The sequence below is a fragment of the Oryza sativa genome, chromosome 4, assembly GCF_034140825.1.
Source record: "Oryza sativa Japonica Group chromosome 4, ASM3414082v1".
Lineage (NCBI taxonomy): Eukaryota > Viridiplantae > Streptophyta > Magnoliopsida > Poales > Poaceae > Oryza > Oryza sativa.
The window spans coordinates 33,406,215-33,429,017 of record NC_089038.1 but is presented as its reverse complement, the minus strand read 5'-3'; the positions used below and the strand labels follow the sequence as shown (position 1 = coordinate 33,429,017).

The 22,803-nt window shown below is 50.8% G+C and overlaps 1 protein-coding gene and 3 long non-coding RNA genes across 4 annotated transcripts; all 4 read left to right on the top strand.

Moving 5' to 3' along the window:
* Nucleotides 1-1,031: 1,031 nt before the first annotated feature.
* LOC112938613 (uncharacterized) lies at nt 1,032-2,330 on the top strand. Its single transcript, XR_003241781.2, has 3 exons — nt 1,032-1,534; nt 1,628-1,720; nt 2,262-2,330. It is a non-coding gene; the product is annotated as an uncharacterized lncRNA (long non-coding RNA).
* Nucleotides 2,331-9,425: 7,095 nt separating this feature from the next.
* On the top strand, nt 9,426-10,749 carry LOC112938614 (uncharacterized). The gene is made up of 3 exons (XR_010741084.1): nt 9,426-9,951; nt 10,045-10,137; nt 10,681-10,749. It is a non-coding gene; the product is annotated as an uncharacterized lncRNA (long non-coding RNA).
* Nucleotides 10,750-13,375: 2,626 nt separating this feature from the next.
* Nucleotides 13,376-16,779, top strand: LOC136356245 (uncharacterized). The gene is made up of 2 exons (XM_066309847.1): nt 13,376-14,662; nt 16,747-16,779. Exons 1-2 carry the CDS (start codon nt 13,376-13,378, stop codon nt 16,777-16,779), a joined length of 1,320 nt encoding a protein of 439 aa, XP_066165944.1.
* A 1,065-nt stretch (nt 16,780-17,844) lies between these two features.
* On the top strand, nt 17,845-22,478 carry LOC136356349 (uncharacterized). Its single transcript, XR_010741083.1, has 5 exons — nt 17,845-18,370; nt 18,464-18,556; nt 19,104-19,172; nt 20,960-21,025; nt 22,298-22,478. It is a non-coding gene; the product is annotated as an uncharacterized lncRNA (long non-coding RNA).
* Nucleotides 22,479-22,803: the final 325 nt, after the last annotated feature.

Here is a 22,803-nt window from a genome sequence, read left to right as displayed (position 1 = left end):
AAAGTGGGGGGAATTATTCCCCGCGATCCCCTCTCTCTTTCCCCCCATTTCTCCCTCTCTCTCCCGCGTTCAAACGGGCGGATTTGCCCCCGCAAATCTCGCCGGCGCCATTGATGACGGCCGACCTCCCGCGCCGGTTTCCTCCCTTCCCCGGCCACCCTCTCTCGCCCCGGCTCTATTTAAACCCTCCCCGCACCTCCTCCGTCCGGTTCCGCCTCTCGCCGCCCTTCCTCCTCGCCGGATTTGAGCTCGCGACGTCGCTCTCTCTTTCCGCCGTCGCCGCCGAGCTCCGGTCCGCCGCAGTCGTCACCCCGGACCGCCTCCCACCTCGGCGCCGCCTCCTTCGGCTTCGCCGCATCCTCGCCGACCTCGTCCACCTCTCCGTTTCGGTCGCCGACCGCCGGAGCGCCGTCGTCCCCGTCGACCCGAGCCGCGCCACCACCTCCCTCCGCTCCGGCCGCCTCCTCCGTCGCCGCCGTCGCCCCAGGGTGAGCCGTGGACCGTCGCCTCCTTTCCCCCTTCCCTCCCTTCTCTCGGCCGCCGCTCCGCCGCGCCGGTGGTCGCCGGCGGCGACCATCGGGACGCGGGCGCGCCGTGTCACGCCCGGAAGTTCCCCTCCCTTGCTCTAAATTCATAAAATAAATCGTCCGAAGAAATTGTTTAATTTAACCTAGAGAGAAACCCTAAATTAATAAATGCAAATATTAATCGGAATCGGCATGTGGAATTTTTCTTGGATTCTACATGTCAAAATACGCTAACAGGATTTTTAGTGGAATTTTCAGAGCATTGGAAATAATTTTAACCAATTAAAATTGAGCTTGTGCAATATATAAATCCCTGGAAAATCCTTTCTTCTTTTCTTTTCCCTCCTTTTTCCTTTTTCTTGGGCCCGGCCAATTCCCTCCAGCGCCGGCCCGCTTCACCTCCCGCGCCGACCTTCCCTCGGCTGGGCCGGTCCAAGCCGGCCCACTCCCTCCCTCCTCTCTCCGGGTCACCGACAGGTGGGGCCCACCTATCGGCCCCTTCTTCCTCCTCCAGCCGACGGCACCGCCGCCGCCGAAACCGCCACCGACGCCGCCGGTTTCCCCGTTTCCCGCGCCCACTCCGCCCGTACCGCACGCCCACGTCGCCGCCCACCTTCCCCGCACCTCCCGCCAGCTCGCGCGCCCGCAAACGGCGGGGGATTTGAAATTTCCCCCACTCTCTCTCTCCTCCTCCATTTCCCCCACGTCGCCGGCCAAATCGGCCACCTTTCCGGCCTCGTCCGCCCCCCCGAGCCCATATAAACCATCCCCGCACTCCCCTCCACCTTTTTCCTCTTTCCGCCGCTCTCTCCCGTGCCCTCCATCACTCCCGCACCGCTACACCCGCCGCCGCCGCCTTTTCCACTCCTCCGGTCGCCGCTCGCCGCCGCTGGAGCCGCCGCCGAGCCAATTTGCCACCGCCATTAGCTTCGCCGCCGCCAAAGCTACCCCGGCCGCCGCATCCCCATCCAATCCCGCCATCGGGGCCCGCTTCTCTCCGCGCGCCGGTGAGTACCACCATAGCCGCCGCCGTCGGCCATGGTTTCCGCCCGCCGTAGACCACCCTCTCTCCCTCTAACCCCTCACACTTCCTCTCTTAGGGTGTCCCGGAGCTCGGCCGCCGTTCGCCGTCGCCCTTCGGTCGCTCACCGTCGTCGTTTGCCGTCGTTTCCTCCCGCGCCGGCCGAACCCCGGTGAGAACTCCCTCTCTCTTCCTCCCGCGCGCGCCGCCGCTCCCCGCATGCGCGTCGCCGCGATGCACCGTCGCCCGCGTCGCCGGCCGCCGTCGTCTTCTCGCCGGCCGCCGCCGTCGGAGGCCGCTTGCCGCCGCCGCCCTCGCCATAACCGGCCGGCCGGCTTGAAGCCGAGCCGAGCCAGGCCGCTTTCCCCCCCCCCCTTGTGACGCTGCCCGGTGGGTCCCGCCTGCCAGCCGCCCCTCTCCCTCTCTCCTGTGCCTCTGTCCCGTGGGTCCCGCATGTCGGCGCCGCCCCACCCCTTGCTGACGTCAGCCCTGGGATGAATTATTGCGCAATAAATTGATTAAGGGTTTTTCTTTTATAGTAATAAACACAGTGAATCTTCTAAAATTCATAACTAATTCATCCGAGCTCCGATTAATCCCATTCAAGTCTCAGTAAATTCATAAAAATGTGTAGAATCCATTAAAAATGGTTTTGCTTCCTGTTTCAGTAGTCTTATAGCATGTTTTGCTTGTGTGCTTTGTTTGTCGCGTAGATTTCGCCCGTTTCGTCGATTCGTGGTTTCGCGAAGACGTTGCTGTGGTTCCATCAGTGCGAGAGCAAGGCAAGTCATACATTGCAATTGATCATATTGTACCTAATTTACAAATGTCCCGCATTTCTATTAAATATTGCATTGTTTTACAATATCATGTGGGATGGGTCCTATTACTCAGCTATATGTTGTTTCCCTTATGCCATTGATAACTTGGGTATTAAAATGACTAGATGTTGGTTTAGGAGATGCTTAGCCATGCTTAGTTCAACTAGTGCACAAAAGGGGACCACATTAAAGCATAGACTTGATTATTGGCAATAGCTTTGGATTAGTGCCACCGCAATGGTGTTGGCTAATTAAAATACACTACATGGTGGGCTGTGGGTGCATGGTTTTGCTAGACGTGCCCATGGCGATTAAGGACCGGTTCGCGGGATGCCCTGGAAGAACTTATCGTACTTACCACAAGCCAGCGTGGGCAACGGCTGGGCTTGTAGTGTAGCTTTTCTCTAGCCGACGTACCCAGGCGAGGGTGGGCGTGATGGAGTTGGGTCGGCCGGGGTGTCCGGTTGATCGGCTGCCGGATTCACCGCGGCACGAAAGGGGGGCTGCCCGTTGCCTGCTGGGGACGGGGGCGAACCCTAAGGTGTGGTGCGATCGGTTAGAGGGGGTTATACGAAGGGTCCTGTCACGGCCTCTTTCCGGTATGTCGTGGTGGCATGTCGGCGCACGGGAACGTGTCGTGGGGCTGTGTCTTGTGGGTACAGTTGTACACCTCTGATCAGAGTAAAACTATTCGAATAGCCGTGCCCGCGGTTATGGGCGGTCGACCAGATTCACCGTGATTAGTTTCACCCTAGTTAGCTTTTGGAACTGATTAGTTTAGGTGGTGGTTTGGGCCTGTTGCAACGTGGTGTAATGTTGGACAGTGATTAGTTAATATGGATTAATTACTACAACTGTTTTACTGCTTTCAACTACTGTTTTGAAATGCCGGCTTTATGCAAAAGAACCTTTAGCCTCCCTTGGATATATCTTGCATCATACCTCCTCTTCCGGTATGACTTGCTGAGTACAGTGGGTAGTACTCAGTCTTGCTCTCTTTTCCCCCACACCAGAGTTGAAGTCCTTCCCAGTTGAAGATGTCTCGAAGAGGTTGGTTTCGTCGCTGCCGTCAAGGATTGCCTGTGGAATGGAGTCGCCCGCTGCAGGAGTCAAGTCTTCAGGCTTAGCTCGCTTTTATCTTTTTCCGCTGCATTTGTAATCTTTTATATTTTTGTAAGACGTGGATCTGTATGTCAACAATTGTCGTTTGTGTACCCTGGCTGGTCCTGGACAGGGGTTTAATGCACAATCAGCTTAGAAATTCTGGTTCGTGAATTTCTGGGCGTGACAAGTTGGTATCAGAGCCGACCTTGACCGTAGGACAAGCCAAATGGAAACCCTAAGAGCCCTCTGAAACCTTTTCATCTGCATATGCTTTTTGCACTTGGATTTGTTTCGGGAAAAATTTTGGGGTTTTGTTCTTTTGAGTTTGTGGGAAAAATCTTGGTCGCTTATTTAATTGGATTTCTCGACTAGGGACAGTCTAGGGTTTGGTAAAAGTTTATTTGGAGTTTATTTGACAGTCAGTTGGGAATTTATCGGGTGATATGCATTAGGTCGTGTCTATGTTCGATGGGGCAATGTTACGCGCATCATTTTTCATGCATCTAGTTTATGCATTAAGCTATAGTTTAGTCAGTCGCATTAGTGTCTTTATCCGGGTTCATGAAAAATGTTCTATGCATACAAATCATCATGCTTGGCTAGTGGTTTGGGCCATTTGTTGCTTGGTTTAAATTTGGATTTGAGCATGCATTGATTCCTATCCCTTGTCTACCTTAGAAGTCAGACATGTTCTTCGATCGCAAGCGCCGCTCCGAGCTTCAGAGTCGCCGCCCTTAGCTTTATCGTCTTCTTAGTCTGTTTGCGTGCTAGTTTTTGTGTTTAGGTTTGTTGCTTGTGGGTTAATCGGCGGTCGATATCATGTGTGAGTGGTATGACAGCCTTAATTAGGAATTGCGTGCCTCTTTTTCAGTGTTTTAATCAAGATTAAGATAATTGCACTTAATTTTATAAGAAAGATTAGTTTCCGAGCCATCTGTTTTCTTCCTTTCTCTTATTTCTACCTATCCTCCTCCAGATGGTGAAGACAAGGAATGATCCCCGTGACTCCAACGACGCCAGTGGCAGCGAAGAGCAGACCGATGGAGCTCATGTCAGTGGTGCATCTGGCAGCAGATCATCTCCACCGCCCGAAAACCCAACAGTCACTCAAATGATGACAATGATGATGCAACAGATGCAGCAACATTACCATCAGATGTTGCAGCAGGCGCAACAGAACCAGCAGTTTGGTCCTCCACCATCACACGTGTCCAAACTGTTAGACTTTCTTCGTATCCAGCCACCCACTTTCTCAAGCACCACCAACCCAATGGAGGCCAATGACTGGCTCCGTGCTATTGAGAAGAAGCTGAACCTACTGCAATGCAACGACCAAGAGAAAGTTGCTTTTGCTACACACCAGTTGCAAGGTCCCGCTTCTGCCTGATGGGATAACTACGTGGCGACCCGTCTAGATGCAACGGAGGTTACTTGGGCAGAGTTTTGTCAAAGCTTCAGGAAGGCACAGATTCCTGAAGGGATTATGGCACAACAGAAGAGAGAGTTCCGTGCGCTCCAGCAAGGAACCATGTCAGTTACAGAGTACTTGCATGAGTTCAACCGCCTTGCGCGCTACGCTCCTGAAGACGTGCGCACCGATGCTGAGAAGCAGGAGAAGTTTTTGTTTGGGCTCGATGATGAATTGACCAACCAGCTAATCTCCGGAGTTTATGAGGACTTTGAGAAGCTTGTGGACAAGGCTATTCGTCAGGAAGAGCAACGCAACAAAATGGACCGAAAAAGAAAGGCAGCTCAGATCAGCTTTCCTCAGGGGAACAATCAGAAGCCTCGCTTCATGACGGGACAACTAGGTGGGCCTTCCACCCTGATCGTCTGTCAGCACCGTCCCTATCACCCGAGTAACTTCGACAACGACTACAACGGTGGCAGTCACAACAACAGTAAGCAGCACAACCACAACTCGACTCCACCCCCACTAATGGCACCAGCTCAGTCAGATCCGCCAGCTGTGTCAGTTCAGTCAGAACAACCCAAGAAGGGGGCTGTAGGAAAGCCAGGACCCTGCTTCAACTGTGGCAAGCACGGCCATTTTGCTGGCAAGTGTCCGAAGCTGAATCGCACTGGACCCAGGTTCATCCAGGCCCGCGCCAATCATGTGTCTGCAGAGGAAGCACAGGCAGCACCAGAGGTCGTGTTGGGCACGTTTCCAGTGAACTCATATCCAGCAACAGTTCTCTTTGATTCAGGTGCCTCGCATTCTTTCATTTCCAAAAGATTTGCTGGGACACATGGATTATCGATAGTAGAACTTAAAATACCGATGCAGGTTCATACCCCTGGAAATGATATGAGGACAGCACACTACTGCCCCTCGGTGACTATAGAGATCAAAAGATCACCGTTTCTATCCAACCTCATCCTTCTCGAATCTAAAGACCTGGATGTCATTCTTGGAATGGATTGGTTGACCAGAAACAAGGGAGTGATTGACTGCGCAAGCCGCACCATCACCCTAACCAACGACAAAGGGGAGAAGATCACCTTCCGTTCCCCAGCATCGCAGAAGCCCGTAGCGAGTCTGAATCAGGCTGCTATTGAGGGTCAGACAGAAACAGTGGAGAAAAGTCCCAGGAAGTTGGAGGATATTCCTATAGTACAAGAGTATCCTGAGGTGTTCCCAGAAGACCTCACTACAATGCCACCGAAGAGAGAAATCGAGTTCCGGATCGATTTGGCACCCGGGACTACTCCAATTTACAAGAGGCCGTACAGAATGGCAGCTAATGAGCTAGCAGAGGTCAAGAAGCAGGTTGACGAACAGCTGCAGAAAGGGTACATCCGACCGAGTACTTCACCTTGGGGTGCTCCGGTTATCTTTGTGGAGAAGAAAGACAAGACCAAGAGGATGTGCGTGGATTATCGCGCCCTTAATGAGGTCACAATCAAGAACAAATATCCGTTGCCAAGAATTGATGACCTGTTTGATCAGCTAAAAGGAGCTAAGGTGTTTTCCAAGATAGACCTACGATCAGGCTATCATCAGTTGAGAATTCGGGAAGAGGATATTCCCAAGACAGCCTTCACCACTCGGTATGGGTTGTTTGAGTGCACGGTTATGTCCTTTGGACTCACCAATGCACCGGCTTTCTTCATGAACTTGATGAACAAAGTGTTTATGGAGTTTCTTGACAAGTTTGTCGTGGTATTCATTGACGACATACTTATTTATTCAAAATCAGAAGAGGAACATAAGCAGCATCTCCGTCTGGTACTCGAGAAATTGAAGGAGCACCAGCTATATGCCAAGTTTAGCAAGTGTGACTTCTGGTTATCGGAGGTCAAATTTCTGGGTCACGTCATTTCTGCTCAAGGCGTGGCAGTGGATCCATCAAATGTGGAATCAGTTACAAAGTGGACCCCACCAAAGATAGTTTCTCAGATCCGGAGTTTTCTTGGACTTGCGGGCTATTACCGTCGGTTCATCGAAAATTTCTCCAAGATTGCCAGGCCCATGACACAGTTGCTAAAGAAAGATGAAAAATTCAAGTGGTCAGCTGAGTGCAACCAAAGTTTTGAAGAACTCAAGAAGAGGTTAGTCTCTGCACCAGTTATAATTCTGCCAGATCAGACAAAAGACTTCCAAGTCTACTGTGATGCATCTCGCCAAGGATTGGGATGTGTGTTGATGCAAGAAGGCAGAGTGGTCGCATATGCTTCGCGACAGTTGCGTCCACATGAGACCAATTATCCCACTCATGACCTTGAGTTGGCAGCAGTGGTTCATGCTCTGAAAATCTGGCGGCACTATCTTATTGGCAACCGCTGTGAAGTTTACACTGATCATAAGAGCCTGAAGTACATCTTCACCCAGCCCGACTTAAATCTCCGGCAACGAAGATGGCTGGAGTTGATTAAAGATTATGACATGGGGATACACTATCATCCAGGCAAAGCAAATGTGGTAGCAGATGCTCTGAGCAGAAAGAGCTATTGCAATGCAGTATGTACCGAAGGCATGTGTGACAAATTGCAGCAAGATCTTGAGCACCTAAATTTGGGCATCGTAGAACACGGGTACGTAGCTGCCCTAGAGGCACGGCCTACGCTCGTGGATCAAGTCAGAGCAGCTCAAGTAAATGATCCTGAAATAGCTGAGCTGAAAAAGAATATGAGGGTCGGAAAAGCCCGAGATTTCCATGAGGATGAGCATGGCACAATCTGGTTGGGAGAAAGATTGTGTGTGCCTGACGACAAAGAACTGAAGGATCTCATACTCACAGAAGCTCATCAAACTCAGTATTCAATTCATCCCGGCAGTACTAAAATGTACCAGGACCTCAAAGAGAAATTCTGGTGGGCCAGCATGAGAAGAGAGATAGCCGAATTCGTCGCACTCTGCGATGTTTGTCAGCGAGTCAAAGCAGAACATCAGAGGCCCGCAGGACTGCTACAACCCCTTCAGATCCCGGAATGGAAATGGGAAGAAATCGGAATGGATTTCATAACAGGTTTGCCCAGGACATCATCGGGTCACGATTCAATCTGGGTGGTCGTGGATCGACTCACCAAAGTTGCTCATTTTATTCCAGTACACACTACCTATACTGGGAAAAGGTTGGCAGAGCTTTACCTTTCAAGAATCATGTGTTTGCATGGGGTACCTAAGAAGATTGTATCTGATCGAGGGAGTCAGTTCACTTCAAAATTTTGGCAGAAACTGCAAGAAGAATTGGGGACTCGTTTGAATTTCAGCACGGCCTATCACCCGCAAACTGATGGTCAGACCGAAAGGGTCAATCAGATCTTGGAAGATATGCTGCGAGCGTGTGCGCTCGATTTTGGTGGAGCATGGGATAAAAGTCTACCTTATGCGGAATTCTCTTACAACAACAGTTATCAAGCCAGTTTGCAAATGGCACCGTTTGAAGCGTTGTACGGACGGAAATGCCGCACTCCGCTCTTCTGGGATCAAACTGGAGAACGCCAATTGTTTGGGACGGAAGTATTAACTGAAGCAGAGGAGAAAGTCAGAACCGTCAGAGAAAGGCTAAGAATTGCCCAGTCTCGGCAGAAGAGTTATGCTGATAACCGCCGAAGAGAGCTTACTTTCGAAGCAGGGGATTATGTGTACCTTCGTGTCACTCCGCTCAGGGGAGTACACCGGTTCCAAACGAAAGGCAAATTGGCACCACGCTTTGTGGGACCATACAGGATTTTGGAACGCCGAGGTGAAGTCGCTTACCAGCTTGAGCTCCCATCTAATATGGTTGGAATCCACGATGTGTTTCATGTATCTCAATTGAAGAAGTGTTTGAGGGTACCTGAGGAACAAGCTAGCTTAGAGCACATTGACATCCAGGAAGATCTGACTTATGTGGAGAAGCCGATTCGTATCCTTGAGACCAGTGAGAGAAAGACCAGAAGCAAGGTGATCAGGTTTTGCAAAGTTCAGTGGAGCCACCACTCAGAAGAAGAGGCCACCTGGGAAAGAGAAGATGAATTGAAGGCCGCCCATCCGCACCTCTTCGCCAGCTCTTCCGAATCTCGGGGTCGAGATTCCGTTTAAGGGGGGTAGGTTTGTCACGCCCTGAAGTTCCCTTCCCTTGCTCTAAATTCATAAAATAAATCGTCCGAAGAAATTGTTTAATTTAACCTAGAGAGAAACCCTAAATTAATAAATGCAAATATTAATCGGAATCGGCATGTGGAATTTTTCTTGGATTCTACATGTCAAAATACGCTAACAGGATTTTTAGTGGAATTTTCAGAGCATTGGAAATAATTTTAACCAATTAAAATTGAGCTTGTGCAATATATAAATCCCTGGAAAATCCTTTCTTCTTTTCTTTTCCCTCCTTTTTCCTTTTTCTTGGGCCCGGCCCATTCCCTCCAGCGCCGGCCCGCTTCACCTCCCGCGCCGACCTTCCCTCGGCTGGGCCGGTCCAAGCCGGCCCACTCCCTCCCTCCTCTCTCCGGGTCACCGACAGGTGGGGCCCACCTGTCGGCCCCTTCTTCCTCCTCCAGCCGACGGCACCGCCGCCGCCGAAACCGCCACCGACGCCGCCGGTTTCCCCGTTTCCCGCGCCCACTCCGCCCGTACCGCACGCCCACGTCGCCGCCCACCTTCCCCGCACCTCCCGCCAGCTCGCGCGCCCGCAAACGGCGGGGGATTTGAAATTTCCCCCACTCTCTCTCTCCTCCTCCATTTCCCCCACGTCGCCGGCCAAATCGGCCACCTTTCCGGCCTCGTCCGCCCCCCCGAGCCCATATAAACCATCCCCGCACTCCCCTCCACCTTTTTCCTCTTTCCGCCGCTCTCTCCCGTGCCCTCCATCACTCCCGCACCGCTACACCCGCCGCCGCCGCCTTTTCCACTCCTCCGGTCGCCGCTCGCCGCCGCTGGAGCCGCCGCCGAGCCAATTTGCCACCGCCATTAGCTTCGCCGCCGCCAAAGCTACCCCGGCCGCCGCATCCCCATCCAATCCCGCCATCGGGGCCCGCTTCTCTCCGCGCGCCGGTGAGTACCACCATAGCCGCCGCCGTCGGCCATGGTTTCCGCCCGCCGTAGACCACCCTCTCTCCCTCTAACCCCTCACACTTCCTCTCTTAGGGTGTCCCGGAGCTCGGCCGCCGTTCGCCGTCGCCCTTCGGTCGCTCACCGTCGTCGTTTGCCGTCGTTTCCTCCCGCGCCGGCCGAACCCCGGTGAGAACTCCCTCTCTCTTCCTCCCGCGCGCGCCGCCGCTCCCCGCATGCGCGTCGCCGCGATGCACCGTCGCCCGCGTCGCCGGCCGCCGTCGTCTTCTCGCCGGCCGCCGCCGTCGGAGGCCGCTTGCCGCCGCCGCCCTCGCCATAACCGGCCGGCCGGCTTGAAGCCGAGCCGAGCCAGGCCGCTTTTCCCCCCCCCCCCTTGTGACGCTGCCCAGTGGGTCCCGCCTGCCAGCCGCCCCTCTCCCTCTCTCCTGTGCCTCTGTCCCGTGGGTCCCGCATGTCGGCGCCGCCCCACCCCTTGCTGACGTCAGCCCTGGGATGAATTATTGCGCAATAAATTGATTAAGGGTTTTTCTTTTATAGTAATAAACACAGTGAATCTTCTAAAATTCATAACTAATTCATCCGAGCTCCGATTAATCCCATTCAAGTCTCAGTAAATTCATAAAAATGTGTAGAATCCATTAAAAATGGTTTTGCTTCCTGTTTCAGTAGTCTTATAGCATGTTTTGCTTGTGTGCTTTGTTTGTCGCGTAGATTTCGCCCGTTTCGTCGATTCGTGGTTTCGCGAAGACGTTGCTGTGGTTCCATCAGTGCGAGAGCAAGGCAAGTCATACATTGCAATTGATCATATTGTACCTAATTTACAAATGTCCCGCATTTCTATTAAATATTGCATTGTTTTACAATATCATGTGGGATGGGTCCTATTACTCAGCTATATGTTGTTTCCCTTATGCCATTGATAACTTGGGTATTAAAATGACTAGATGTTGGTTTAGGAGATGCTTAGCCATGCTTAGTTCAACTAGTGCACAAAAGGGGACCACATTAAAGCATAGACTTGATTATTGGCAATAGCTTTGGATTAGTGCCACCGCAATGGTGTTGGCTAATTAAAATACACTACATGGTGGGCTGTGGGTGCATGGTTTTGCTAGACGTGCCCATGGCGATTAAGGACCGGTTCGCGGGATGCCCTGGAAGAACTTATCGTACTTACCACAAGCCAGCGTGGGCAACGGCTGGGCTTGTAGTGTAGCTTTTCTCTAGCCGACGTACCCAGGCGAGGGTGGGCGTGATGGAGTTGGGTCGGCCGGGGTGTCCGGTTGATCGGCTGCCGGATTCACCGCGGCACGAAAGGGGGGCTGCCCGTTGCCTGCTGGGGACGGGGGCGAACCCTAAGGTGTGGTGCGATCGGTTAGAGGGGGTTATACGAAGGGTCCTGTCACGGCCTCTTTCCGGTATGTCGTGGTGGCATGTCGGCGCACGGGAACGTGTCGTGGGGCTGTGTCTTGTGGGTACAGTTGTACACCTCTGATCAGAGTAAAACTATTCGAATAGCCGTGCCCGCGGTTATGGGCGGTCGACCAGATTCACCGTGATTAGTTTCACCCTAGTTAGCTTTTGGAACTGATTAGTTTAGGTGGTGGTTTGGGCCTGTTGCAACGTGGTGTAACGTTGGACAGTGATTAGTTAATATGGATTAATTACTACAACTGTTTTACTGCTTTCAACTACTGTTTTGAAATGCCGGCTTTATGCAAAAGAACCTTTAGCCTCCCTTGGATATATCTTGCATCATACCTCCTCTTCCGGTATGACTTGCTGAGTACAGTGGGTAGTACTCAGTCTTGCTCTCTTTTCCCCCACACCAGAGTTGAAGTCCTTCCCAGTTGAAGATGTCTCGAAGAGGTTGGTTTCGTCGCTGCCGTCAAGGATTGCCTGTGGAATGGAGTCGCCCGCTGCAGGAGTCAAGTCTTCAGGCTTAGCTCGCTTTTATCTTTTTCCGCTGCATTTGTAATCTTTTATATTTTTGTAAGACGTGGATCTGTATGTCAACAATTGTCGTTTGTGTACCCTGGCTGGTCCTGGACAGGGGTTTAATGCACAATCAGCTTAGAAATTCTGGTTCGTGAATTTCTGGGCGTGACAAGTTGGTATCAGAGCCGACCTTGACCGTAGGACAAGCCAAATGGAAACCCTAAGAGCCCTCTGAAACCTTTTCATCTGCATATGCTTTTTGCACTTGGATTTGTTTCGGGAAAAATTTTGGGGTTTTGTTCTTTTGAGTTTGTGGGAAAAATCTTGGTCGCTTATTTAATTGGATTTCTCGACTAGGGACAGTCTAGGGTTTGGTAAAAGTTTATTTGGAGTTTATTTGACAGTCAGTTGGGAATTTATCGGGTGATATGCATTAGGTCGTGTCTATGTTCGATGGGGCAATGTTACGCGCATCATTTTTCATGCATCTAGTTTATGCATTAAGCTATAGTTTAGTCAGTCGCATTAGTGTCTTTATCCGGGTTCATGAAAAATGTTCTATGCATACAAATCATCATGCTTGGCTAGTGGTTTGGGCCATTTGTTGCTTGGTTTAAATTTGGATTTGAGCATGCATTGATTCCTATCCCTTGTCTACCTTAGAAGTCAGACATGTTCTTCGATCGCAAGCGCCGCTCCGAGCTTCAGAGTCGCCGCCCTTAGCTTTATCGTCTTCTTAGTCTGTTTGCGTGCTAGTTTTTGTGTTTAGGTTTGTTGCTTGTGGGTTAATCGGCGGTCGATATCATGTGTGAGTGGTATGACAGCCTTAATTAGGAATTGCGTGCCTCTTTTTCAGTGTTTTAATCAAGATTAAGATAATTGCACTTAATTTTATAAGAAAGATTAGTTTCCGAGCCATCTGTTTTCTTCCTTTCTCTTATTTCTACCTATCCTCCTCCAGATGGTGAAGACAAGGAATGATCCCCGTGACTCCAACGACGCCAGTGGCAGCGAAGAGCAGACCGATGGAGCTCATGTCAGTGGTGCATCTGGCAGCAGATCATCTCCACCGCCCGAAAACCCAACAGTCACTCAAATGATGACAATGATGATGCAACAGATGCAGCAACATTACCATCAGATGTTGCAGCAGGCGCAACAGAACCAGCAGTTTGGTCCTCCACCATCACACGTGTCCAAACTGTTAGACTTTCTTCGTATCCAGCCACCCACTTTCTCAAGCACCACCAACCCAATGGAGGCCAATGACTGGCTCCGTGCTATTGAGAAGAAGCTGAACCTACTGCAATGCAACGACCAAGAGAAAGTTGCTTTTGCTACACACCAGTTGCAAGGTCCCGCTTCTGCCTGATGGGATAACTACGTGGCGACCCGTCTAGATGCAACGGAGGTTACTTGGGCAGAGTTTTGTCAAAGCTTCAGGAAGGCACAGATTCCTGAAGGGATTATGGCACAACAGAAGAGAGAGTTCCGTGCGCTCCAGCAAGGAACCATGTCAGTTACAGAGTACTTGCATGAGTTCAACCGCCTTGCGCGCTACGCTCCTGAAGACGTGCGCACCGATGCTGAGAAGCAGGAGAAGTTTTTGTTTGGGCTCGATGATGAATTGACCAACCAGCTAATCTCCGGAGTTTATGAGGACTTTGAGAAGCTTGTGGACAAGGCTATTCGTCAGGAAGAGCAACGCAACAAAATGGACCGAAAAAGAAAGGCAGCTCAGATCAGCTTTCCTCAGGGGAACAATCAGAAGCCTCGCTTCATGACGGGACAACTAGGTGGGCCTTCCACCCTGATCGTCTGTCAGCACCGTCCCTATCACCCGAGTAACTTCGACAACGACTACAACGGTGGCAGTCACAACAACAGTAAGCAGCACAACCACAACTCGACTCCACCCCCACTAATGGCACCAGCTCAGTCAGATCCGCCAGCTGTGTCAGTTCAGTCAGAACAACCCAAGAAGGGGGCTGTAGGAAAGCCAGGACCCTGCTTCAACTGTGGCAAGCACGGCCATTTTGCTGGCAAGTGTCCGAAGCTGAATCGCACTGGACCCAGGTTCATCCAGGCCCGCGCCAATCATGTGTCTGCAGAGGAAGCACAGGCAGCACCAGAGGTCGTGTTGGGCACGTTTCCAGTGAACTCATATCCAGCAACAGTTCTCTTTGATTCAGGTGCCTCGCATTCTTTCATTTCCAAAAGATTTGCTGGGACACATGGATTATCGATAGTAGAACTTAAAATACCGATGCAGGTTCATACCCCTGGAAATGATATGAGGACAGCACACTACTGCCCCTCGGTGACTATAGAGATCAAAAGATCACCGTTTCTATCCAACCTCATCCTTCTCGAATCTAAAGACCTGGATGTCATTCTTGGAATGGATTGGTTGACCAGAAACAAGGGAGTGATTGACTGCGCAAGCCGCACCATCACCCTAACCAACGACAAAGGGGAGAAGATCACCTTCCGTTCCCCAGCATCGCAGAAGCCCGTAGCGAGTCTGAATCAGGCTGCTATTGAGGGTCAGACAGAAACAGTGGAGAAAAGTCCCAGGAAGTTGGAGGATATTCCTATAGTACAAGAGTATCCTGAGGTGTTCCCAGAAGACCTCACTACAATGCCACCGAAGAGAGAAATCGAGTTCCGGATCGATTTGGCACCCGGGACTACTCCAATTTACAAGAGGCCGTACAGAATGGCAGCTAATGAGCTAGCAGAGGTCAAGAAGCAGGTTGACGAACAGCTGCAGAAAGGGTACATCCGACCGAGTACTTCACCTTGGGGTGCTCCGGTTATCTTTGTGGAGAAGAAAGACAAGACCAAGAGGATGTGCGTGGATTATCGCGCCCTTAATGAGGTCACAATCAAGAACAAATATCCGTTGCCAAGAATTGATGACCTGTTTGATCAGCTAAAAGGAGCTAAGGTGTTTTCCAAGATAGACCTACGATCAGGCTATCATCAGTTGAGAATTCGGGAAGAGGATATTCCCAAGACAGCCTTCACCACTCGGTATGGGTTGTTTGAGTGCACGGTTATGTCCTTTGGACTCACCAATGCACCGGCTTTCTTCATGAACTTGATGAACAAAGTGTTTATGGAGTTTCTTGACAAGTTTGTCGTGGTATTCATTGACGACATACTTATTTATTCAAAATCAGAAGAGGAACATAAGCAGCATCTCCGTCTGGTACTCGAGAAATTGAAGGAGCACCAGCTATATGCCAAGTTTAGCAAGTGTGACTTCTGGTTATCGGAGGTCAAATTTCTGGGTCACGTCATTTCTGCTCAAGGCGTGGCAGTGGATCCATCAAATGTGGAATCAGTTACAAAGTGGACCCCACCAAAGATAGTTTCTCAGATCCGGAGTTTTCTTGGACTTGCGGGCTATTACCGTCGGTTCATCGAAAATTTCTCCAAGATTGCCAGGCCCATGACACAGTTGCTAAAGAAAGATGAAAAATTCAAGTGGTCAGCTGAGTGCAACCAAAGTTTTGAAGAACTCAAGAAGAGGTTAGTCTCTGCACCAGTTATAATTCTGCCAGATCAGACAAAAGACTTCCAAGTCTACTGTGATGCATCTCGCCAAGGATTGGGATGTGTGTTGATGCAAGAAGGCAGAGTGGTCGCATATGCTTCGCGACAGTTGCGTCCACATGAGACCAATTATCCCACTCATGACCTTGAGTTGGCAGCAGTGGTTCATGCTCTGAAAATCTGGCGGCACTATCTTATTGGCAACCGCTGTGAAGTTTACACTGATCATAAGAGCCTGAAGTACATCTTCACCCAGCCCGACTTAAATCTCCGGCAACGAAGATGGCTGGAGTTGATTAAAGATTATGACATGGGGATACACTATCATCCAGGCAAAGCAAATGTGGTAGCAGATGCTCTGAGCAGAAAGAGCTATTGCAATGCAGTATGTACCGAAGGCATGTGTGACAAATTGCAGCAAGATCTTGAGCACCTAAATTTGGGCATCGTAGAACACGGGTACGTAGCTGCCCTAGAGGCACGGCCTACGCTCGTGGATCAAGTCAGAGCAGCTCAAGTAAATGATCCTGAAATAGCTGAGCTGAAAAAGAATATGAGGGTCGGAAAAGCCCGAGATTTCCATGAGGATGAGCATGGCACAATCTGGTTGGGAGAAAGATTGTGTGTGCCTGACGACAAAGAACTGAAGGATCTCATACTCACAGAAGCTCATCAAACTCAGTATTCAATTCATCCCGGCAGTACTAAAATGTACCAGGACCTCAAAGAGAAATTCTGGTGGGCCAGCATGAGAAGAGAGATAGCCGAATTCGTCGCACTCTGCGATGTTTGTCAGCGAGTCAAAGCAGAACATCAGAGGCCCGCAGGACTGCTACAACCCCTTCAGATCCCGGAATGGAAATGGGAAGAAATCGGAATGGATTTCATAACAGGTTTGCCCAGGACATCATCGGGTCACGATTCAATCTGGGTGGTCGTGGATCGACTCACCAAAGTTGCTCATTTTATTCCAGTACACACTACCTATACTGGGAAAAGGTTGGCAGAGCTTTACCTTTCAAGAATCATGTGTTTGCATGGGGTACCTAAGAAGATTGTATCTGATCGAGGGAGTCAGTTCACTTCAAAATTTTGGCAGAAACTGCAAGAAGAATTGGGGACTCGTTTGAATTTCAGCACGGCCTATCACCCGCAAACTGATGGTCAGACCGAAAGGGTCAATCAGATCTTGGAAGATATGCTGCGAGCGTGTGCGCTCGATTTTGGTGGAGCATGGGATAAAAGTCTACCTTATGCGGAATTCTCTTACAACAACAGTTATCAAGCCAGTTTGCAAATGGCACCGTTTGAAGCGTTGTACGGACGGAAATGCCGCACTCCGCTCTTCTGGGATCAAACTGGAGAACGCCAATTGTTTGGGACGGAAGTATTAACTGAAGCAGAGGAGAAAGTCAGAACCGTCAGAGAAAGGCTAAGAATTGCCCAGTCTCGGCAGAAGAGTTATGCTGATAACCGCCGAAGAGAGCTTACTTTCGAAGCAGGGGATTATGTGTACCTTCGTGTCACTCCGCTCAGGGGAGTACACCGGTTCCAAACGAAAGGCAAATTGGCACCACGCTTTGTGGGACCATACAGGATTTTGGAACGCCGAGGTGAAGTCGCTTACCAGCTTGAGCTCCCATCTAATATGGTTGGAATCCACGATGTGTTTCATGTATCTCAATTGAAGAAGTGTTTGAGGGTACCTGAGGAACAAGCTAGCTCAGAGCACATTGACATCCAGGAAGATCTGACTTATGTGGAGAAGCCGATTCGTATCCTTGAGACCAGTGAGAGAAAGACCAGAAGCAAGGTGATCAGGTTTTGCAAAGTTCAGTGGAGCCACCACTCAGAAGAAGAGGCCACCTGGGAAAGAGAAGATGAATTGAAGGCCGCCCATCCGCACCTCTTCGCCAGCTCTTCCGAATCTCGGGGTCGAGATTCCGTTTAAGGGGGGTAGGTTTGTCACGCCCTGAAGTTCCCTTCCCTTGCTCTAAATTCATAAAATAAATCGTCCGAAGAAATTGTTTAATTTAACCTAGAGAGAAACCCTAAATTAATAAATGCAAATATTAATCGGAATCGGCATGTGGAATTTTTCTTGGATTCTACATGTCAAAATACGCTAACAGGATTTTTAGTGGAATTTTCAGAGCATTGGAAATAATTTTAACCAATTAAAATTGAGCTTGTGCAATATATAAATCCCTGGAAAATCCTTTCTTCTTTTCTTTTCCCTCCTTTTTCCTTTTTCTTGGGCCCGGCCCATTCCCTCCAGCGCCGGCCCGCTTCACCTCCCGCGCCCACCTTCCCTCGGCTGGGCCGGTCCAAGCCGGCCCACTCCCTCCCTCCTCTCTCCGGGTCACCGACAGGTGGGGCCCACCTGTCGGCCCCTTCTTCCTCCTCCAGCCGACGGCACCGCCGCCGCCGAAACCGCCACCGACGCCGCCGGTTTCCCCGTTTCCCGCGCCCACTCCGCCCGTACCGCACGCCCACGTCGCCGCCCACCTTCCCCGCACCTCCCGCCAGCTCGCGCGCCCGCAAACGGCGGGGGATTTGAAATTTCCCCCACTCTCTCTCTCCTCCTCCATTTCCCCCACGTCGCCGGCCAAATCGGCCACCTTTCCGGCCTCGTCCGCCCCCCCGAGCCCATATAAACCATCCCCGCACTCCCCTCCACCTTTTTCCTCTTTCCGCCGCTCTCTCCCGTGCCCTCCATCACTCCCGCACCGCTACACCCGCCGCCGCCGCCTTTTCCACTCCTCCGGTCGCCGCTCGCCGCCGCTGGAGCCGCCGCCGAGCCAATTTGCCACCGCCATTAGCTTCGCCGCCGCCAAAGCTACCCCGGCCGCCGCATCCCCATCCAATCCCGCCATCGGGGCCCGCTTCTCTCCGCGCGCCGGTGAGTACCACCATAGCCGCCGCCGTCGGCCATGGTTTCCGCCCGCCGTAGACCACCCTCTCTCCCTCTAACCCCTCACACTTCCTCTCTTAGGGTGTCCCGGAGCTCGGCCGCCGTTCGCCGTCGCCCTTCGGTCGCTCACCGTCGTCGTTTGCCGTCGTTTCCTCCCGCGCCGGCCGAACCCCGGTGAGAACTCCCTCTCTCTTCCTCCCGCGCGCGCCGCCGCTCCCCGCATGCGCGTCGCCGCGATGCACCGTCGCCCGCGTCGCCGGCCGCCGTCGTCTTCTCGCCGGCCGCCGCCGTCGGAGGCCGCTTGCCGCCGCCGCCCTCGCCATAACCGGCCGGCCGGCTTGAAGCCGAGCCGAGCCAGGCCGCTTTCCCCCCCCCCCCCCCCCTTGTGACGCTGCCCGGTGGGTCCCGCCTGCCAGCCGCCCCTCTCCCTCTCTCCTGTGCCTCTGTCCCGTGGGTCCCGCATGTCGGCGCCGCCCCACCCCTTGCTGACGTCAGCCCTGGGATGAATTATTGCGCAATAAATTGATTAAGGGTTTTTCTTTTATAGTAATAAACACAGTGAATCTTCTAAAATTCATAACTAATTCATCCGAGCTCCGATTAATCCCATTCAAGTCTCAGTAAATTCATAAAAATGTGTAGAATCCATTAAAAATGGTTTTGCTTCCTGTTTCAGTAGTCTTATAGCATGTTTTGCTTGTGTGCTTTGTTTGTCGCGTAGATTTCGCCCGTTTCGTCGATTCGTGGTTTCGCGAAGACGTTGCTGTGGTTCCATCAGTGCGAGAGCAAGGCAAGTCATACATTGCAATTGATCATATTGTACCTAATTTACAAATGTCCCGCATTTCTATTAAATATTGCATTGTTTTACAATATCATGTGGGATGGGTCCTATTACTCAGCTATATGTTGTTTCCCTTATGCCATTGATAACTTGGGTATTAAAATGACTAGATGTTGGTTTAGGAGATGCTTAGCCATGCTTAGTTCAACTAGTGCACAAAAGGGGACCACATTAAAGCATAGACTTGATTATTGGCAATAGCTTTGGATTAGTGCCACCGCAATGGTGTTGGCTAATTAAAATACACTACATGGTGGGCTGTGGGTGCATGGTTTTGCTAGACGTGCCCATGGCGATTAAGGACCGGTTCGCGGGATGCCCTGGAAGAACTTATCGTACTTACCACAAGCCAGCGTGGGCAACGGCTGGGCTTGTAGTGTAGCTTTTCTCTAGCCGACGTACCCAGGCGAGGGTGGGCGTGATGGAGTTGGGTCGGCCGGGGTGTCCGGTTGATCGGCTGCCGGATTCACCGCGGCACGAAAGGGGGGCTGCCCGTTGCCTGCTGGGGACGGGGGCGAACCCTAAGGTGTGGTGCGATCGGTTAGAGGGGGTTATACGAAGGGTCCTGTCACGGCCTCTTTCCGGTATGTCGTGGTGGCATGTCGGCGCACGGGAACGTGTCGTGGGGCTGTGTCTTGTGGGTACAGTTGTACACCTCTGATCAGAGTAAAACTATTCGAATAGCCGTGCCCGCGGTTATGGGCGGTCGACCAGATTCACCGTGATTAGTTTCACCCTAGTTAGCTTTTGGAACTGATTAGTTTAGGTGGTGGTTTGGGCCTGTTGCAACGTGGTGTAACGTTGGACAGTGATTGGTTAATATGGATTAATTACTACAACTGTTTTACTGCTTTCAACTACTGTTTTGAAATGCCGGCTTTATGCAAAAGAACCTTTAGCCTCCCTTGGATATATCTTGCATCATACCTCCTCTTCCGGTATGACTTGCTGAGTACAGTGGGTAGTACTCAGTCTTGCTCTCTTTTCCCCCACACCAGAGTTGAAGTCCTTCCCAGTTGAAGATGTCTCGAAGAGGTTGGTTTCGTCGCTGCCGTCAAGGATTGCCTGTGGAATGGAGTCGCCCGCTGCAGGAGTCAAGTCTTCAGGCTTAGCTCGCTTTTATCTTTTTCCGCTGCATTTGTAATCTTTTATATTTTTGTAAGACGTGGATCTGTATGTCAACAATTGTCGTTTGTGTACCCTGGCTGGTCCTGGACAGGGGTTTAATGCACAATCAGCTTAGAAATTCTGGTTCGTGAATTTCTGGGCGTGACACGCCGCCTCCCGCCGGCCGCGCTGGCTTGGCCGCCCTCGGGCGCGTCGAGTGGCTGCCGTGTGGGGCCCGGCCGTAAGCCGCCCGCGCCCTCGGGTGCGGCTGACGCGTGGGACCCACGGCGCCGGCCGGTGTGAGCCGGGTGCACCCGGTCCACCGTGGACCGTGAGGCTGCCGCGTGGGCCCCACTCCCGTGGACCCGGTCCGCGCGCCCTCTCCCCTCGGCTGACGCAATAATTCCGATTTTAAATTAAAATTTAAATGAAGAAATTCGCAAATATTCAATTAAAGAGCATATAAACTTCAAATGGCCATAACTTGGCCATTTGAACTCGGAATTGGACCGTTCAAGTCTCTAATTTTTCCTTAAGAAGTCAAGAACCCATTTTTGTGCTTTGTTTCTGCTTGTTATATGGAGTTTATTAGAGTAAAAGCCTTTTCTTTTCTGTTGGTCGTGTAGACGCTGCAGCTTCGGAAGATCCGCTCTTCGTGGAAGTTGAAGCCGGCGTTTGGGAAAGCGAGCAAGGCAAGTCACATCATCCTTGAACATATTAAATCCCAGTTTATAAAATTATTTTGATTTAAATTATTGCATTGTCGCTTTATTTAAATTCCCGCGTTATCACTGTTTTATTTAGCCATGCCTATTTACCTTTGTTATGACCTTATTATTATTGTTATTGTTATTATTACCTTGTTCACCCTAGATTAAACAAAACCCCAACTAGTGGATACTCTACTTACGGTACCACTAGTATGATTTTAGGTAGATGCTTCGCTGTTTAATTAGGTAACATTAGGTGGTTTTACAACTCTAGACTTTGGGATATTCTCATCACCTGGACACTTTGGAATTGTTGGATTATTGTGGAATTGGATTCACACCGCCCCCTCTATTCAAAACCCCCAAAATGGTTTTAGGCTGGGCTCGGGGTGCATGGTTTGGATAGTAGCACCTCGGCCATATAAGGACCGGTCTTCGGGCCTCTGTTGCAAAGCACTACCGTACTTTCACATGTCTAGTGGGTAAGGCTTAGTTTGTGGCTCAGTCTGGTTATAAACAAAAGTACACGGATGGAGATGGACGAAGTCGGGGGTCGATGGACATCTCTAGGACAAATGAAGGCTACACGAGCTGCGGCCCGGTAGTCGAGATGTCATGGCACAGGGCTGGTGTCCTGCTGCTAGGGGCTCAATCCTGCCTACCTGTCCCGGAGGTTCCGGCCGTAGGTGGGGTTGGGTCGGTACTCTTGTCTATGGCTAGGATGGGTTGGAAACTATGTCATGTCTTCCGTCCATATGCCGTGGTGGTATGTGGCACGTGGTTACGCGTGAGGAAGATGTGTCTTGTGGGTAAAGATGTACACCTCTGATCAGAGTATAACCTATTCGAATAGCCGCGCCCTCGGTTATGGGCAAGCCGAGCAATGTACCCAAGTTAGTGTTTTAATTCTTAAAACCTGCTTAACAACTAAAATGTGGAATGGTTGGCCTGGGTTGGCTTGGGACGAGCTGGGACCCAGGGTCGGGTTGCCAGTTCGGTCTGAATCATCGTAGGCCTTGGGTTAAGGCAGGTTCGTGAGGGTTCACGGCCTTGATTAATAATACTGTGTAGCTTTAGGATCGTCTTTTTAAAATGGCTTTGGGCAACTAAGTGACTTTTAAATGCTATTTACTGCAAAACTTAACCCCTTTATTATTACCCCTTGTACCCCCTTGCATTAATCATGCATCTGCCGGTGTGGCTTGCTGAGTATTGTGGTTGTACTCATTCTTGTTCAATCTTTCCCCCCTTCAGTAAGAGAAGCTTCGGAGAAGATGTCTTAGGTGGAGTCCTGGCTTATACCCCAGTTGAGCGCCTGTGAAGATGGAGCCGTAGGCCCGCTAGTCCGCTGTTGTTTATTTTTGTTTGTCAGGCCGAAGTGCCTTTGTAATAATGTAAATATTATCGATATATTAAAGATGTGCCTTTTGTATCATGTTTGTTTGGTGTACCCCGGCTTTTCCTGGGACGGGGATTAATACACTAGCGTTCGGGAAAATGTATTTTTCTCGGTCGCGACAGTTAATATTGTTTAATTATTACTTAACTGTTTTATTAAATTCTGAAATGTTTATTAAATGCTGTTTATGCAAATGAAACCCTACTATGCCATCCTTTGTTATCCTGTGCACTTGCATATTTGCTGTGTGGCTGTCGTCAGCTCATGTCGTGAGATGTTTGGTCAAGTCCTATAACGAGCGAAACCCTCGTTTTGTGTTGCTGAGACATGCGCCTAAGGAGAAATTGTGGTACGTAGTGGT

Excerpts from the sequence above, each read along its gene's own strand:
- LOC136356245 (XM_066309847.1), top strand. The coding sequence starts at position 13,376 with ATGGCACAACAGAAGAGAGAGTTCCGTGCGCTCCAGCAAGGAACCATG. Across the intron at positions 14,663-16,746 it reads TAGCAGAGGTCAAGAAGCAG|TTATCAAGCCAGTTTGCAAA; the intron begins GTTGACGAACAG and ends TTACAACAACAG.